Consider the following 19702-nt stretch of genomic DNA (forward strand, 5'->3'; position numbering starts at 1 on the left):
AAGCCCTTAGAAAACACATAGGAAACAGAACCAGCACGTCACTTAATTCTCTGAGAATTGTACTTGTATTTTAATCTTCATTTTGGGGATTTTACAGAAGGACGATCGCGTCAACTTCAGCTAATGGTAACCCTCTTTCCTCTCCAGTGTACACTATTCTTCTTTTCTTGTTGAGCAGTTCTCTACAAGTCAAATGACCACGTTAGACGGCACTGATTTGAGTGTATGACACTGGCTTTTGGCTTGAGGTAGACAGTGATAAGAAAGCTTCCTTCTTGTCCTGCATTATTGTTTTTTATAAAAAAGCATGGGCACACATAAATTTGTACTGCACACCTTTGCTGCATCACTTGTGATGACTGCATAGCTCTCATCGACCTGGGGGTGTGAGTCCCAACACTATGCTCCCCAGTGATGACCGATCATTAAAATCACTGGTGAAAGGTGACTTGAAGAGGCTGCGTGGGTCCTTTCAGACAACGCCGCCAGCTGGGCCTCGTGCCTCACTGTTACGGTGGGCAGTGTCCTCGTCGTCTGCTGTCCTCATCCGGCCGGCGGAGTCTGAGAAGCCATGTCCTCTTGCCTCCCCGCAGGCCTGGCGCAGGCGCTGGTTCGTGCTGCGGCAGGGCCGCCTAAGTGGCGACCGCGACGTCCTGGAGTACTACCGCAGCCAACGCGCTCGCAAGCCCATCCGCACCATCGACCTCAGCGAGTGCGCCGTCTGGAAGCACGCGGGCCCGGGCTTCGTTCGTAAGGAATTCCAGAACCATTTCGTGTTCATTGTCAAGACTGCAGCTCGCACGTTCTATCTGGTGGCCAAGACGGAGGAAGAAATGCAGGTGTGGGTGCACAGCATCAGTCAGGTCTGCAACCTCGGCCACCTGGATGACAGCGCAGGTAAGAGCGGACAGGGGGATCCTGAGGCTAAGGGCGGGCGGGGGCCACTGCGCTTGTGCCAGGGAGCTCCGGAAAGGACCCGGCGGCCGAGCCATGAGCCACGTGCACTGCCCCCGGAGCGTGACGGGCCGCTTTGGTGGCTTCAAAGCCTCACCTTGGCTTTGCTCTCGTGAGCTACAGGGAGCACATGCAGTGAAAGCAAAACGTGGGTGGGGACGTCCTGTACAGCTCTGATTTTCCCCATGCTGCTGCTGCCAGTTTTTCTAGAAATATCAAATATTGCTGTCTTTAAAAAATTCTAGGAACTCCAGCTTTTCTGTTGCCTACCAGGTTGTTCAGTACTAGAAGGTAGAAAGACAGAACTAAGCTACTTGTCGTAGGCAGGTAACGTTTCCTCTTATCTCCAAGTGGCTCAAGGTCTGTGCAACGGAAATGAGCTCTAAGTTTGCTGTGAGCCATTTCTGGGCAGTGGAAGCAAATGACCCATGAGGCTCTTTTTCTCTCACTCTTGCTCTCTCTCTTTTACACACACACACACACACACACACTGCCCTTTCTATATAATGTACCGGGTATAAAGCACTTGGGGTTACAGTGAACTCTCCTTCATGGATTTTGTTCTTGAGGCCCTGGCACCGTGCTCTGATCTTCAAACTATGAGACTTCGAGTCTGCTTTCTGTTAGTCTCTTAGTCTATAGCCGGCAGAACCTTTCCCCTAAATCCCATGGTCCACAGTTGCTGCAGCATTTCCGTCCTTACTGGTGCTTATCATCTTCCACTGAAATACCCACATTTTAACGCTAGGTGGCGCAGAAGAGTCAGAGTTGCATCTCTCTGTAGACAGACGTGAGGGTGTGTGTGCTTCCTGCCAGCAAAGTCCGTTTCTTTTCATGACCCAGGGAAGCTTACTAAGTGAAGCTACTCAGTCACACCGCTGCTCACTCTTCACCCCAGTCCATACATTCTGCCCACACCAGATACATATTTTTGTGTCATGTTATGTGTCTCCTCTGTTTGTTTCCTCATCTGGGAGTTATGCTAAAATATAGATAGATACATAACATGTGTCCCAATATCCTAAGGGGAACAGAAACAAGTAAGGCACCAGGCAGAAAACAGAAAGCTCTGGCCTGAAGTTGGAGGAAGCCGGAACCCCCCATGACCTCTTTTGTTCCCTGTAGCCCCACTCAGTTTTGACGAGGATGTAGGGGCTAACTGCTCATCTGAGAACCAAGCCTGTATTAGCTCGTCTCATCCCCAGACCGATTCTGTGGCATATGTACCATGAACATAAGCACTTTACAGATAAGGAAGCTTGGAGCAAGCAGGTAACTTGACCAAGGTCAGGACAGCTATATACTAGAGCCTGGACTTGAACCCAGGCAGTTCTGGACCACTCTGACTCAGGAATCCTGAATTCCTGCCAACTTGGTTCAAAAGGGAGATAGAAGCAGGCCTTTCATTGGGAGTTTATGAATGTGGGCTTTCCAGCCATCACAGCTCTTTCTTTCTTTCATTCCTTTTCTTAGACATCACTAACAGTCAATCATTAACGCTGTGAGGGCAGAGTTAGAACGGTCCCAGGCACATAGTAGGTGCAAGAGTAGGTATCTATATAGACATAAATAGACATATATCTACATAGCATGTCTGCATATGTGCACAAATGCTTATGTAAGTCTATGTACATATATTTGTTATGCATAAATGTGTGTGTGTGTGTATATATATATATAAAATGTAAGTATATTTGTTGAGTGAATAAATAGTGATGCAGAGCTGTGGCCGAGGGCCATGAAGAGGCTGTGTGAAGACTATCTAACTGCAGATTTTTAGGCCAAGAGTCCTTGGGTTTTTTGCTCTTAATTGATTCAGCACTTCACTCTTGGAACATTGGCCTTCATCCCCAGACATTGTTTATAGCTTGGGGAAAAGGTCTCTATCAGTACAAACACCAGCTGTGATTTGCATCTTCTCTTTGGCCTCTTAGATGCCATTTGAGAAACTGTGTTCTAGCCATTCTTAAACATTCAGCTGGGAAATGATTTCTCCTGCAGATTGTGTGGAGAGTGGCTCTCACGCGCCTTGCTGCGTGCAGCCCTCTGCCTCCAGCTCCCTTTGCACCGCCCCTGCTGTCAGCTCCCTGCCAAGAGATGACCCAAGCACTAGTACTGTAGCCACTGAGGAAACCGGAAGTGAGTCAGAGCTTCTCTTCCTTCCTGATTATCTGATTCTATCCAACTGCGAGACGGGAAGACTGCACCACGCCAGGTACGCCTCCAGCCGTTTAGCTGTAGCATCTTCTAGTGGGTGTATGTGCACTCCCCTCTCTTCCTGCTGCCGTCAGGGCAGGGACAGATCCCTATCAACCACTACCGAGGCCGAAGCTTGTGGCACACCAAGCAGAATGACTCATGCATTTCAGCACTGTGGCTTTCCTTTCCAACCTTGCATTTTCATACGTATCTTAACACTTAGAGGATGAAAAGAATCAACGAGCCATTTTTTTCCCCTGCATCAAGGGGTTGGTGCCACCAAGTGCTGTAGAGGCAACATTAGAGGCATGGGTGGGTGGGTGCCAAGGGTGTAGCAGTACCAACTACCGCTGCCGGGGACCTGCTGCCTCTCAGTCAAATGTATGTGCTTTTCTTCCCTCAGTGTCCCCACCAGATGTGACAGCTGGTCAAACTCGGAGCGCTCACTGGAACAGGTGTCCTTCGACGATGTTTTTGTGGACGGCCCGCAGACACTGCCCTCCGGGAACCTGGCCTGCCCCTCACGCCCTGGGAACAGTCCTCAAGAGGCCCCTTCCACAAGGCCCCCGGCTGCCCTGATCTGCACGAGACATGTCAATGGACCGTCCAGGGACCACTTTTCTTTACCAGTGCTGGAAACGTCCTTAAACTCCACCGTCCAGGTAGATCAAAACCAAGCTTCCTTGCCCTGTGGGGTAAAAGAACTAGATGTTATGTCCAACACGCCACCTCCCCGCCCCCCTAAGCCAAGCCATCTCTCTGAACGGCGCCACGAGGAGCAGCTCCTGTGCGGTGGGCGCAGTAGCATCAAGAAGCCAGAAGGCACTGTGGTACCGAGAAGAATCTCTCTCTCTGGTTTAGATAACATGAGAACCTGGAAAGGTAAGTGCCAGATGCTAAACTTTGGTACCGAGAGAAGCCTGGCTTCTCTTTCCCCCTTGTGTCCACATGAGGACGTTGTCCAGCGTCCTTTGCTCAGGCCAGTCCAGTGTTCCGGCAGGGTCAGGCTCTGGGTGGAAGCGCACACCCCGAGCAGCAGCCCTCACTCCCAGGCTCCCCACCCGCCCCACCGGCAGAGGTATATGTGGGTGGGTCCCTGTAGATGCTGAAAGAAGTCAGATCCCTGGTCCCCTAGTCATGCCCTTGCCCACACGAGACCACGCTTCTGGTGTTTGTTTGGAGCCACTCTGGGATCCACTTGGTACAGAAGGCGGTGTCTTTTGCCTCAGTTGGGCCCAGTTCCATCCGTTTCCTTTCACATGCAGACTGAGTGCTGAGGTGGGAGACCATACCTCTTGTCTCTATTTTTCAACAATCCAATCAAACTCATCCATCATCCCACCTGACATTTTCTTTCCAAATTCTACCTGGCTGAAGTGATGTGGCTTTTTGCCAAGCTATCACCATCAAGGTAATGCTAACCTAGCCCTATCAGCTTGGTCCCTGTTTGGCCTTTTTCTGGAACTCTGTTGATTCTCACAGGGTTGCCTTGCATGCGCACTCTCTCTCTCTCCCTCTCTCCCCTCTCCTCTCCTCTGTCTCCATCCAAACGTTGGATTCTTTTACACGAAGGTAAACAAAGGCTAAAACTCATTGAAATGGAGGTTTTGACCTTGAAACAAAGACCAGAACAACAGTGCTGGATGGAAGCCAAATGGCTCTGATAAGGCAGAGGGGGCGCGTCCCATGGATTGTTGTGCCTTCCACATGGAGCTCCCCCGGGAACCGATGTCTGTACGTGGCGGCAGAGTGGGGTCAGGTTCGTTATCATCCTCGTGGGGCTCCAGTGACCTGGCAGCCTTGATTGTCCCCGAGGCTCTCCAGCCCCCCTCTGCCATCGGTGAAGTGCCCGTGGCGGGGAGTCTGCATCTCAGCTCTGCTGTCTCCCATCGGGCCCCCTGCCCCAGCCTGCACCACTGCCACTCTCTTTTTTTGCGGGGGAGGGGCTACTACATTATTTTATTGGAAGGAATAGTAGAAATGAAAGAACTTAAGTGGGTGTTTTGGTACAACTTATGGAAAAGGTAAAGGTAACCACGACATTCATGCCCCGCCTTGGCGACCAGGGAAGTCACCTGCCAAGGCTGGCTTGTTGTCACCGTGTTCCAAGGTGTGCTTGTCAAAGAGACACAAGCTAGTGTTGTGGTCACCCAATTCGTTGATGGATCTCACCTCTTATTCAGGTGATGAGTATCAGTGAAATGACACAAGCGGGGGGTTGTGTTGTCAGTCGTCACTTTTTTCCAGGTGCAACACATTCTGTTGCATTCAGCTGCTTGCTCTCCGAGTCGTCATGGTTTAATTTCTTGATTTCATGACGATTTGGGGATTCAGCCACCTTGTTGGTTCTGCCCAAACAGTGTCGAACAGGAAGAATTTCTGGAAACGATTAAACAATACAGAAATACATACTATCTCTTCTTTTTAAAGCATAAATGAAATCTGAATATATTTACTGTAATACAACTCGTTATCCTGAGATCACACCACCACCATTCTTGCCTGCCTCTAATCTGTTTTCCACATGCAGTCAAGTGGTCTCTTAAAAAATGTAAATCAGATAGTCAGTTCCTTGCTAAAAACCAATCTAGGGCTCCCCTGGTGGCGCAGTGGTTGAGAGTCCGCCTGCTGATGCAGGGCGCGCAGGTTCATGCCCCGGTCCGGGAGGATCCCGCCTCCGCAACGGGAGAGGCCACAACGGTGAGAGGCCCGTGTACCGCAAAAACAAAAACAAAAACAAAAACAAAAACAAAACAATCTAACGACTTCTCTTTGCACTTGGGATAAAATCTAAATTTCTTAGCATAGCGTGCAAGGCCCACTGGGATCTATCGTGCCTACATTCCTTATCCTTCTTTTATTTTTCTTCCGGTTTTATTGAGATGTAATTGACGTACAGCACTGTATGAGTTTAAGGAATACAGAATGATCTGACTTATATACATCATGAAATGATGACCACAGTAAGTTTTGTGAGCATCTGTCATCTCATGTAGATACAACATTAAACAAATAGAAAAAAAAATTTCCTTCTGATGAGAACTCTTAAGAGTTACTCTTTTACTTTTTTTTTTTTTGCGGTACGCGGGCCTCTCACTATTGTGGCCTCTCCCGTTGCGGAGCACAGGCTCCGGACGCGTAGGCTCAGTAGCTGTGGCTCACGGGCCCAGCCGCTCCGCGGCATGTGGGATCTTCCCGGACCAGGGCACAAACCCGTGTCCCCTGCATCGGCAAGCAGACTGTCAACCACTGCACCACCAGGGAAGCCCGGGAGTTACTGTTGTTAACAGCTTTCATATATGACATGCAGCACTGTTATTTATATTTATCTTGTCCTGCATTCCATCCCTAGTACTTATTTATCTTAGAACTGGAGGTTTGTACTTTTTGACCACCTTCAGACCTTCATCCAGTTCCCCCTCCCCCAATGCGATACTCTCAACTAGGAGTGAAAGCACAGAGTCCTAACCACTGAACCACCAGGGAATTCCCCTTCTTATTTTATTTCTGTCTGTAATTTATATGGTTTTTAGTGAAGTCTTGCATATCTCATTAATGTATTCCCATGCATTTGTTATTTTTACGTGATTGCCAATGGTATTTTACTTGAAATAATTTCTTTGCTGTTGCATACAAATAAATTAGCTTTATATTTTGATTTTGTATCTACCTTTTCTAAACTATATATTTGTTTGCATTTTCTTTGTATACAAACATATCACATGCAAATACTAATAACTTTGTTTTTTCTTTTATAACATATCTTTCATTTTCTTTTTCTTATGACAGTGCTTGGGCTAGGAAGGCCAGGACATCTTTGAATAGTAGTATTAATTACAGGGATCCTTGCCTTATTCCCGATCTCACATGGAAAGCTTCCAATGCTTCACCATTCTAATGTGGTTTGCAGCAGACTTTTATAGACACCATTCATTAGATTAAGGACATTCTCTGATATTCCTACTTTGCCAAATGTTATTTTCAAAAATCATGAAAGGGTATTGAATTTATTGAAACATTTTATGATCATGTGATTTTTTTCTCCTTTATCCTGCTAACGTGAAGAACTTCACTGGCCAATTATTTTTTGCAGTATAGTTGGTTTACAATATTATATTAGTTTCAGGTGTATAGCATAGTGATTCAGTATTTTTACAGATTATACTCCATTAAAAGTTATTGCAGGGAATTCCCTGGCAGCCCAGTGGTTAGGATTCAGCACGCTCACTGCCGGGGCCCGGGTTCAGTCCCCAGCTGGGTAACTGAGATCCTGCAATCTGCGCAGCATGGCCAAAAAAAAAAAAAGTTATTCCAAAGTAATGGCTGTAATTCCCTGTGCTGTACAATATGTCCTTGTTGCTTATCTATTTTATACATAGTAGTTTGTACCTCTTAGTCCCCTACCTTATCTTGCCCCTCCCCCTTTCCCTCTCCCCACTGGTAAACACTCTTATTCTCTATATCTGTGAGTCTGCCTCCATTTTGCTATAATACATTTATTTGTTTTATTTTTTAGATTCCACATACAAATGATATCATACAGTATTTGTCTTTCTCTGTCTGACTTACTTATTTCACTAAGCATAAGAGCCATCCACATTACTGCAAATGGTAGAATTTCATTCATTTTTATGGCTGAGTAATATTCCATTGTATACATGTACCACATCTTCTTTATCCATTCCTCTGTTGATGGACACTTAGGTTGTTTCCATGTCTTGGCTATTTTAAATACAGCTGCCATGAACATTGGGGTGTATGTGGTCTTTTCGAATTAGAGTTTTCATTTTTTCCTGATATTTGCCCAGCAGTGGGATTGCTGGATCATATGGTAGCTCTAGTTTTAGTTTCCTGAGGAAACTTCATGCTATTTTCCATAGTGACTACACCAATTTACATTTCTACCAACAGTGTACAAGGGTTCCCTTCTATCCACATCCTCACCAGCCTTTGTTATTTGTTACCTTTTTTTTTTTTTTTTTTTTTTGCTGTACGTGGGCCTCTCACTGTTGTGGCCTCTCCCATTGTGGGGCACAGGCTCCGGACGCGCAGGCTCAGCGGCCATGGCTCACGGGCACAGCCGCTCCGCGGCATGTGGGATCCTCCCAGACTGGGGCACGAACCCGTGTCCCCTGCATCGGCAGGCAGACTCCCAACCACTGCACCACCAGGGAAGCCCTTGTTGCCTTTTGATGATAGCCATTCTGACAGGTATGACGTGATACCTCATTGCGGTTTTGATTTGCATTTCTCTAATAATTAGAAATTTGGAGCATCTTTTCATGTGCCTGTTGGCTATCTGTATGTTTTCTTTGGAAAAATGTCTATTCACTTCTTCTGCCCATTTTTAAATCAGGTTGTTTGTTTTTTTGACATTGAGTTTTATGAGCTGTTTATGTATTTTGAATATTAAACCCTTGTTGGTCATATCATGTGCAAATATTTTCTCTCATTCTGCAGGTTGCTTTTTGTTTTGTTGGTGGTTTCCTTTGCTGTGCAAAAGCTTTTTAAGTTTAATTGGGTCCTGTTTGTTTATTTTGCTTTTATTTCTTTTCCTTAGAAGTTAGATCCAAAAAATATTGCTATGATTTATGGCAAAGAGTGTTCTATGTTCTCTTCTAGGAGTTTTATGGTTTCAGGTCTTGCAGTTAGGTCTTTAATCCATTTTGAGTTTATTTTTGTATATGGTGTGAGAAAATGTTCTAATCTCACTGTTTTACATGTAGCTGTCCAGCTTTCCCAGCACCACGTATTGAAGAGGCTGTCTTTTCTCCACTGTACATTCTTGCCTCCTTTGTTGTAGATTAATTGACCACAGGTGTGTGGGTTTATTTCTGGGCTCTCTATTCTGTTGCATTGATCTATGTGTCTGTTTTTGTGGCAGTATCATTCTGTTTTGATTAATGTAGCTTTGTAGTATAGTCTGAAGTCAGGGAGCCGGATTCCTCCAGCTCTGTTATTGTGTTAAGTCTGGGAGGGTTGTGCCTCCTGCTTTGTTCTTTTCCCTCCGGATTGCTTTGGCATTTCAGGGTCTTTCATAGTTTCATTCAGGTTCAAGATCCATATGAATTTTGGGATTATTTGTTCCAGTTCTGTGAAAAATATGGGTATTTTGATAGGGATTGCATTAAATCTGTAGATTGCTTTGGGTCGTATGGACACTTTAACAACAATATTAATTTTTCCAATCCAAGAGCGCAAGATGTCTTTTCACTAGTTTGTATCACCTTCAGTTTCCCTCATTAGTTTGTATCACCTTCAGTTTCCCTCATCAGTGTTGCATAGCTTTCAGAGTATAGGTCTTTCACCTCCTTGGTTAAGTTTATTCTTGGTTATTTTATTCTTTTTGATGCGATTTTAAACAGGACCATTTTCTTGCTTTCTTTTTCTGATAGTTGATTATTAGTGTATAGAAATATGACAGATTTCTGTATATTAATCTTGTATGCTGCAACTTTGCTGAATTCATTTATCAGTTCTAATATAGTTTTTTATGGAGACTTTAGGGTTTTCTATATAAAGTATCATGTCATCAGCAAATACTGACTGTTTTACTTCTTCCTTTCCAATTTGGTTGCTTTTTATTTCTATTTCTTGTCTGACTGCTGTGGCTAGGACTTCCAATACTATGTTAAATAGAAGTGGCAAGAGTGGGCATCCTTGTCTTGTTCCTGAATTTAGAGGAAAGGTTTTCAGCTTTTCACTGTTAAGTATACTGTTAGCTGTGGGTTTGTCATAAATTCCCTTTATTGTGTTGAGATATGTTCCCTCTATACCCACCTTGAAGAGAGTTTTTATCATGAATGGATGTTGAATTTTGTCAAATGATTTTTCTGCATCTATTGAGATGATCATGTGATTTTTATCCTTCCTTTTGTTAATGTGGTGTATCACATTGATTGATTTGCGAAAATTGAACCATCCTTGTGTTTCTGGAATAAATCCAACTTGGTTCTTTGATGGTATATGATCCTTTTTATATATTGTTAGATTTAGTTTGCTAATATTTATTAAGGATTTTTGCATCTATATTCGTCAAAGGTATTGACCTGTAATTTTTTTTTTCTGTAGTGTCTTTGTTTGGTTTTGGTATCAAGGTAATGGTGGCCTTGTAGAATGAATTTGGGAGTGTTCCATCCTCTTCAATTATTTGGAATAGTTTGAGAAGGATAAGTATTAGTTCTTCTTTATATGTTTGTTAGAATTCCCCTGTGAAGCCATTTGGCCTTGGGGTTTTATTTTCTGGGAGTTTTTTTTTAAATACAAATTCATTTTCACTACTAGTGATTGGTCTGTTCAAATTGTGTGTTTCTTCTTGTTTCAGTCTTGGCAGGTTGTATATTTCTAGAAATTTGTCCATTTCTTCTAGGTTTTCCAATTCTCTGGCATGTAACTATTTGTACTATTCTTTTATGATTTTTTTAATCTCTGTGGTATCAGTTGTTATTTCTCTTGTTTCATTTATTTTGTTAATTTGGGCCTTCTCTACTTCTTGGTGAGCCTGGCTAAAAGTTTAGGAATTTTGTTTATCTTTTCAGAAAAGCAGCTTTTGGTTTCATTGATCTTTTTTATTGTTTTTTGATCTCTATTTTATTTATTTCCTCTCTGATCATTATTATTTCCTTTCTTCTGCTGACTTTGGCCTTTGTTTGTTCTTCTTTATCTAATTCTTTTAGGTGGTAGGTTAGGTTGTTTATTTGAGATTTTTCTTGTTTCTTGAGGAAGGCCTGTATTGCTGTAAACTTCCCTCTTAGAACTGCTTTTGCTGCATTCCATAGATTTTGGAGTGTTGTGTTTCCATTTTAACTTGTCTTGAGTTATTTTCTGATTTCCTCTTTGACTTCTTCATTGACCCATTGATCTTTATTAGCATACTGGTTAGTCTCCATACATTTGTGCTTTTCCTATTTTTCTTTCTATAATTGATTTCTAGTTTCATACTGTTGTTGGAAAAATACTTGATATAATTTCTATCCTCTTAAATTTGTTGAGACTTGTTCTGTGGCCTAGCATGTGATTTATCCTGGAGAACATTCCATGTGCACTTGAAAAAAAATGTGTATTCTGCTGTTTTTGGATGGAATGTCCTGTAGCTATCTATTAAGTCCAACCAGTCTATTGTGTCATTTAAGACCACTGTTGCCTTACTGAGTTTCTGTCTGGATGATCTGTCCATTGATGTCAGTGGGATGTAAAAATCCCCTACTATTATTGTGTTACTGTCAATTTCTTCCTTTATGTCTGTTAGTATTTGCTTTATATCTTTAGGGGCTCCTGTATTGGGTGCATATTTGTTAATGAGTGTAATATCCTCTTTTTTTATCAATCCCTTTATCATTATATAGTGTCCTTCTTTGTCTTTTTTTATAGCTTTTGTTTTAAAGTCTGTTTTGTCTGATAGAAGTATTGCTACTCCCACTTTTTTTGTTATTTCTGTTGGCATGAAAAATTTTTTTCCATTCCTTCACATTCAGTCTTTGTGTGTCTTTAGCCCTGAAGTGAGTCTCTTGTAGGTAGCATATTGAAGAATCTTGTTTTTAATCTGATCAGCCAGCCTATGTCTTTTGATTGGAGCATTTAGCCCATTGACATTTAAAGTAATTATTGATAGATATGTATTTATTTCCATTTTATTGCTTGTTCTCCGGTTGTTTTTGTAGGTCTTCTCTGTTCATTTCTTCTTCTTTTTGTGTCTTCCCTTGTGGTTTGATGATTTTCTTTAGTGTTATGTTTGTGTTCCTTTCTTTTTAGTCTTTGTGTATCTGTTGTAGGTTTTTCGTTCGTGGTTATAATTGGGTTCATATATGTTGATCTATAACTGTATCTACTTGTTTGTTTGTTTTTTTTTTTTTTTTTTGGTGGTACACGAGTCTCTCCCTGTTGTGGCCTCTCCCGTTGCGGAGCACAGGCTCCAGACGCACAGGCTCAGCGGCCATGGCTCACGGGCCCAGCCGCTCCGCGGCATGTGGGATCTTCCCGGACCGGGGCACGAACCCATGTCCCCTGCATCAGCAGGCAGACTCTCAACCACTGTGCCACCAGGGAAGCCCTATCTACTTGTTTTAAACTGATAGTCATTTAAGTTCAAACAAATTCTAGAAGATCTACATTTTTTACTCCCTTCCCCCACATTTTGCATTTTTGATGTCATATTTTACATCTTCATGTCTATCGCTTAACTCTTTATTGTAGTTATAGTTGATTTCATAATTTTTTGTATTGTAATATTTGTACTGGCTCATTTAAGTTAAGTAATGACTGATCCTCAGTCATTACTATATATTTGCCTTTCCTAGTGGGATTTTCCTTTTCCTATAGATTTTTCCTCCTTTTCTGCTTAGAGAAGACCTTTTAACATTTCTTTTAGGGTAGGTTTAGTATTGATGAACTCTTTTAGTTTTTGCTTGTCTGAGAAGCTCTTTGTCTCTCCTTCGATTCTAAACGATGATCTTGCTGGGTAGATTATCCTAGGTTGCAGGTTTCTCCCTTTTAGGACTTTGAATCTATCCCTCCACTCTCTTCTGGCCTGCAAAGTTTCTGCAGAGAAATCAGCTGATAGCCTTATGGGGATTTCCTTGTAAATGACTATTTTTCTCTTGCTGCTTTTAGAATTCTCTCTTTATCTTTAACTTTTGCCATTTCAATTATGATATGTCTTGGTGTGAGTCTGTTTGGGTTCATTTTGTTTGGAACCCTCTGTGCTTCCTGTACCTGGATATCTGTTTCCTTCTTTAGGTTTGGGAAGTTTTCAGCTGTATGTTCTGCAAATACATTTTCAATGCTTTTCTCTCTCTTTTCTCCTGGAACCCCAATGAAATGAATTGTTGGTATGCTTTTGATAGTACCTAGAGGAATTGGAGTTTTTTATATGCTCTGATCCAAATCAAATTAGACCCCTTTGGCAAAAAGAAGCTACTGGTCTTCACGACTTGCCTTGCCCTGGTAGAACTACGTCTGAGTGAGCTGGTGAGGGGTACGGGAGCACCCCAAGCTAAAATGACACAGATTCTCAGTGTTCTTACCAGATGTCCAGTAGTTGTTTTTTTTTTTTTCCCAATAAATCCTTCCCAATATAATATACAACAATTTTGTTGTATGCTTTTGGTAAATTTTTAGAGTCCCCAAGTAGTTGTGCTTGACTTTTTAAAAATAGTTTTGTACACTTGTATCATTGTTTTTTGGAGAATGGCTTTTCTGAGCTCCTCATTCAGCCATTCCAGTAATACCACCTTCCTCTGTTTGCTAATATTTTTGCGGGGGTAAGTAGAAAAGAATAGCTTTATTGCTTTGCCAGGCAAAGGGGGCCGCAGCAGGCGAATGCCCTCAAAACTGTGTGTCCCAACCTGGAGAGGGTAGTGAGGAGTTTTACAGTAATGGTTCAAAGAGGGTGTGACGTTTGCTAATATTTTATTTAGGATTTTTGCATTGTTAATCATAAGTGATATTAGTCTGTACTTTCTGATATATTTTATGTTTATCAGGTTTAGCTACCAAAGTTATACTTGCTTCATAAAAAGAATTAGAAATATTCCTTGATTTTCTAAACTCTTGACCAAATTTGTGAAGCATTGGGACTGTCTGGTCTTTGAAGTTTTGGTAAAATTGTCTGTTGAAACCATCTGATCTTCGTAACTTTGTCTATTTTATTCTTTGGAAATTTTTTGTGTCAATTTTGCTGTAGTGTATTTTTTTGAAAATTATCCATTTCATCTAGATTTTAAAATTTATTTGGGTAAAGGCATGCAGAATTGTCTCTTTTTTAAAAAATTTCCTCTGTTTCAATGATAATTTTTTCCTTGTCAATTCTTTTTTTTTTTTTTTTGGCGGTACGCGGGCCTCTCACTGTTGTGGCCTCTCCCGTCACGGAGTGCAGGCTCCGGACGCGCAGGCTCAGCGGCCACGGCTCACGGGCACAGCCGCTCCACGGCACGCGGGATCCTCCCGGACTCTCAACCACTGCGCCACCAGGGAAGCCCTCCTTGTCAATTCTTATTTTGCATATTTGTGCCCCCCTCTTTTATTGATTTGATTGGCTAGTCGGTTGCCTTTAGGTTATATTTTTTCCCCATGAAACCAAGATTTTGATTTTTTAAAATTAATTCCAGGGCTTCCCTGGTGGCGCAGTGGTTGAGAGTCCGCCTGCCGATGCAGGGGACATGGGTTCACACCCTGGTCCGGCAAGATCCCACATGCCGCGGAGCGGCTGGGCCCGTGAGCCATGGCCGCTGGGCCTGCGCGTCCGGAGCCTGTGCTCCGCAACGGGAGAGGCCACAACAGTGAGAGGCCCACGTACCGCAAAAAAAAAAAAAAGAAAAAGAAATTAATTCCACTATTTCTCTGTACTCTATTATTTTTTCCTTTTATCTTTATTTTATAATTTCTTTTCATTTTCTCTGTTGTTCCTTTTTAGCTTTGAACTGGTTATTTAATTCATCTGTCTCATTCTGTCATTTTTATTGATATAATGTTTTAATAGATTTTACATTCTGGGTAGAATTGACCATTTATTTATTCCAGGTACTTGATGGGCCCTTTCAATATTAGATTCAAGTGTTACTTTATTTGTGGACCGTTTCTTGGATTATGATTTCAATATTTTGTAAAATTAATTTTTATTGGAGAATAGTTCTTTACAATGTTGTGTTAGTTTCTACTGTACAACAAAATGAATCAGCCATATACATATACATATGCCCCCTCCCTTTTGGACTCCCCTCCCGTTCACGTCACCACAGTGCATTGAGTAGGTTACCCTGTGCTATACAGTAGGTTCTCATTAGTTATCTATTTTACACATAACATCAATAGTATATATATGTCAATCCCAATCTCCCACTTCATCCCACACCCCCCTTCCGCCTTGGTGTCTATACGTTTCTTCTCTACATGTGTGTCTGTATTTCTGCTTTGCAAATAGGATAATCTATACCATTTTTCTAGTTTCCACATATATGGGTTAATATGTGATATTTGTTTTTCTCTTTCTGACTTACTTCACTCTGTGTATGACACTGTCTAGGTCCATCCATGTCTCTACAAATGACCCAGTTTCATTCTTTTTTATGGCTGAGTAATATTCCATTGTATATATGTACCACATCTTTATCCATTCCTCTGTTGATGGGCATTTAGTTTGCTTCCATGCCCTGGCTATTGTAAATAGTGCTGCAATGAACATTGGCGTGTATGTATCTTTTTGAGTTGTTTTTCTCTGGGTATACCCCAGGTGTTGGATTGCTGGGTCACATGGCAGCTCTATTTTTAGTTTTGTAAGTAACATTCATACTGTTTTCCATAGTGGCTGTATCAATTTACACTCCCACGAACTGTGCATAAGGGTTCCCTTTTCTCCACACCCCCGCCAGCATTTGTTATTTGTAGACTTTTTGATGATGGCCATTCTGACTGGTGTGAGGTGATACCTCATTGTAGTTTTGATTTGCATTTTTCTAATAATTAGTGATGTTGAGCATCTTTTCATGTTTGTTGGCCATCTGTATGTCTTATTTGGAGAAATGTCTATTTAGGTCTTCCACCCATTTTTTTGATTGTTTTTTTTTTTTCGATATTGAGCTGCATGAGCTGCTTGTCAATTTTGGAGATTAATCCTTTGTCAGTTGCTTCATTTGCAAATATTTTCTCCCATTCTGAGGGTTGTCTTTTGGTCTTGTTTATGGTTTCCTTTGCTGTGCAAAAGCTTTGAAGCTTCATTAGGTCCCATTTGTTTATTTTTGTGTTTATTTCCATTTCTCTAGGAGGTGGGTCAAAAAGGATCTTGCTGTGATTTATGTCATAGAATGTTCTGCCTATGTTTTCCTCTAAGAGTTTGACAGTGTCTGGTCTTAAGTCCATCAATCTCCATCACATCATTCTGAGCTGGGAGTTATTCTCTTGCTTTAAGATGATGTTGACTCTTCAGTTTATTTCTCAGAGGCAGCCTGGCTTTCCATATGTCCAAGTTCTAGGAAGACACTTTGCTCCAGTGCCCACATGCTGAGGGCCCTTTTTGGCGGTGTTCCCCGCCACCGGCCGCCGTCTCTGCCCGTGGGCTCTCGCAGTCCAGGGCCCCTGCCTTTCCTCCTCCACTTGCTCTCTCTCAGCATGAGCCAGTGCTCATCTTCCTACGCTTTGAATATTGAGAGAGTCTCTAGGATTTTATATTTTAACTTTTCTCGACATTTACAACCTAGATCATGTCCTCTACTCTTAGGTACTGACCGCCATCTCTAAGCAAGTCTCATTTGCATCTAGGCCCATATATCTTGCTACCTTCTGGACATCTCCTATTTCAGTTCAACAGTTACTCTAAATCTTTACGTCACACTGTTTATGTCACATCCATCTCACAAATGTCTGAGCCTGGATTCATCCAGCTCTCCTCTCTCTCCGGATCTGTACCTGAGGCGCTGACTCTTGCTTCAGAAATTCATGGTCACCGATGCACGCTGCTGCTCATCACAAGGGCTATTTCACACCTGCTGCCCTCTCCTCAGACCTCCAGCTCTGTCTCTACCATCTCTAAGTGCAGAAAATTCATGTGACAAATGCAACGAGCATTTGTTAATTACTTGCTCTGACTCTCCCCAGTTCACAGAGAGAACTGAAGCCATCATACAGCAACCTCTTCAAAATCTGGTCCGCTTTCCATCTGTGGGGGGAAGGTGTTCTGACTGCCCAGCTAGACTCAATAGCAAGTCTCTCTCCCTCTGTGGAGCTGCACACAGGGCCCTGAGGTGCATAGGTACTTGGAGCCTAGTTTCAATTGATGTTGTCCACATTTTTCACCACCCTGCTTGTTTCTTGCAGGTGATGTAGAAGGCCAATCTTTAAGACACCGAGATAAGCGGCTAAGTTTAAATTTGGTAAGTTTGGTACTTGAGTTTCTTTAAGCCTCAATTTTTACCAAAACAATAGCCTGACCTATTTATGTTGCCATGATGTCTTTTGAGACAGCACTGTGAATCTCTGAGGACCCCTCCAGTCTCCCATTAAGGCTTAAACTTGTCTGGGAGCTATTGGACTTTGTGTGCTCTGAGGACTCTGCCAGTTCTAATGGTCCAGACGCTTCCCCAAACTTGGGGTACCTGCTGAAGTCATCACATGATACTTAAAGCATTTGCATAAATTCGTTAACCTCTGTCTTCCAGCATGAGATCTAGGCGAGTCATCACCTACCTCACACGATAAGTCCAGAGGCAGAGCTTGAGTTAGAGGCTTGTCTGACCTTCCTAAGAAAGTTCAAAGTTATTCTTGGAAAATCTGCAACTGAAATGCCATGTGCAGCCAAGGCTGCCCACTGGAAGCAGTTTCCATGGCTATTCTGTGCTTTCCCTTGCAGCCGTGCAGGTTCTTCCCGATGTCCCCTCCAGCTTCCGCCAGCACTGAGGACAGCTACGTGCCCATGAGCCCCCAGCCCGCCGCCTCTGCTCTCGGACCCCACTGCAGCCCTGACGACTACATCCCAATGAGCTCAGGAAACATCTCCAGCCCATTGCCCAAGCTCCCGGTGGACCTGGAGCCTCCCCCCGTGAATAGAGATCTCAAGCCTCAGAGGAAACGTAAGTTACTTCCCCAGGCCTGCTGTGTGGGACTGGGGAGCAAGGTCTGGTGGCCGTGTGGAAAATCTTCCCTCCTCACCATCTCTGGGAAGGGGACACTAGAGAAACCAGCCCAGAGGCCTGGGAAGCACAAGGGCAGGGAGAAATGGCTGGGATTGAGTGGGGAGGGCTGAGGAGCCCTGCTGCCCCAGATCCTAAGGATAAAAGGAACCCGGGGACTTGCAATCACTGTGGCCCAGCAAATGCAGCCTCTGAAGCCAAGTTCATTCCAGAGGACTCATCTTTGGCTGCTTCCCTAACAAAGACCCAGAAATAAGTGAGGATGGGTGGGAATGGAAGCCACCTGGCCTCTCTTTGTTTAGACAGCACTTAAATGTAATCACAATGTCCACCTTGTGTAAGGCAGCCAAGAATGGCCTTTGACACTGATTCCTGATGTAGACCTGGTCGTATGCCATGTCGCTCAGTGCCCTGCTAGTGCCCGGCAGAAGAGGTGTGTGGGGTGGGGGCACGTGGAGGTGAGTGGCCGGAACAGGCAGGGAGGAGGGCGAAGAGGGGACGAGCAAAAGCAGGTCAGGGTAATTTTCTAACTTCCTTTTTCGCTCGTCGTCACCTGCCCAGTAGGGCTGGGTGATTCCAAGGAAATACCTGGTACCGTGACCGCGACCCCTGACACTCCACTGGCTCCGTCACCGGCTCTGCTGCTTCAGGGGGCCCCGCCCAGAGCTGGAACTAAGTTGTCTGCTTATGCCTGGTCCTCTCCAGGCTTCCCCTCTTCAATTCGAGTCAAATCACATTTCTGGGAGAGGCACAGATGAGCGAGCAAGCAGGGAGAAAGATACGTCCAAACCACCTCGAAGAAAACGTAGAGTTATTCAATAGGTACTAAATAGGAGAACAGCCCCTGTCTCGTGGGCTTTAGAGGAAGTAACCATTCAGGCTGGCCAGAAGCCATTTCGCAGGGACCTGTAACTGTGAGGTAGATACTGTTGTTTTGCTCAGTGACTTTCCTGTAGCAACGCTGTGCAACAGAACTTTCTGTAATGAGGAAAATGTGGCTGTTGAACAAGTGAAACATGGCCAGTGCAACTGAGGAACTGAAGTTTTTAATTTTATTTAGTTCTAATGCATTTAAATTTCAATAGCCACATGCAGCTAGTGGCTACCGCGTTGGATGTTAGAGCTCTAAAAGACCTAGTGATGGAGGCGCAGAGATTTTGGTTGGACGTGTGGTTGTGGATTAATTGGGACGCCTGGGCCGGGAGGGGCTGGTTCTTACACGTGTGGCTCCGGGGTTGGACCCTGCGGCCCAAGCAGGAGAGGCAGGGGGTGAAACCAGGAGGCGGCTGGTCAGTGAAGCCGAGACCAGAGTGCAGCACAGCCAGGAGAGACCTTCTCCCCGGGGACTACACGATGCATATGTCCTTTCCAGCTCAGCACCTGGCAGGTCTGAGGCTCCTGGGCAACTGACTGAGCAGCACGAAAGTCACTGGCAATATGGAGCGGAGTTAAACACTCTCCACCTGTGTGGCCTAGTGGAGGAAAGAGCTAGAAAACCAAGCTGGTCAAGGCAGCAATAGAGGAATACGCTCACGACCAACTCAGCAAGGCGGGCAGCTGAGGTGGAATGGGATGCCAAGGCTACTGCAGTGAACAAGCCAGAAAACCCTGTGCTCCCAGAACGCGGTCGGTCTAGAGCCGAATCAGATCATCACAGCTGAATGTACCATCACGAAGTGGGCGAGTGCTGTGAAGGATAAGCACAGGAACTCATGACAGCCCATGAGCTGGGCGTTATCTTGCCTGGAGGTCAAAGAAGGCCTTCCTCCTAAGCAGGACCTGTTGAGCTGAGATCCGAAGATGACTCTAACTAAGGCAGAGAGATGGGGAAGAAATGTACAGTTTCAGTTTGGGACACCTAGAACTATGCCTGACAGTGAGTTCTCAATAAGTGTGTAGTGACTGGATGTAAGCCCAGCTGATCATGTGGC

The 19702-nt window shown here is 43.9% G+C and overlaps 1 protein-coding gene across 2 annotated transcripts in view; it reads left to right on the forward strand.

Annotated features, from left to right (window-relative positions):
* GAB3 (GRB2 associated binding protein 3) overlaps positions 1-19702 on the forward strand; it is a 62082-nt gene that overhangs the window by 29397 nt on the left and 12983 nt on the right. For both annotated transcript variants that reach the window (XM_007467360.1, XM_007467361.1), the window contains exons 2-6: positions 594-897; positions 2956-3169; positions 3557-4035; positions 16960-17015; positions 17492-17711. In XM_007467360.1, coding sequence (XP_007467422.1) covers positions 594-897; positions 2956-3169; positions 3557-4035; positions 16960-17015; positions 17492-17711 — 1273 coding nt within the window. The remainder of the gene's footprint in view (positions 1-593; positions 898-2955; positions 3170-3556; positions 4036-16959; positions 17016-17491; positions 17712-19702) is intronic.

The sequence above is a fragment of the Lipotes vexillifer genome, unplaced genomic scaffold (genome assembly GCF_000442215.2).
Source record: "Lipotes vexillifer unplaced genomic scaffold, Lipotes_vexillifer_v1.1 scaffold2385, whole genome shotgun sequence".
Taxonomy (NCBI): Eukaryota; Metazoa; Chordata; class Mammalia; order Artiodactyla; family Lipotidae; genus Lipotes; species Lipotes vexillifer.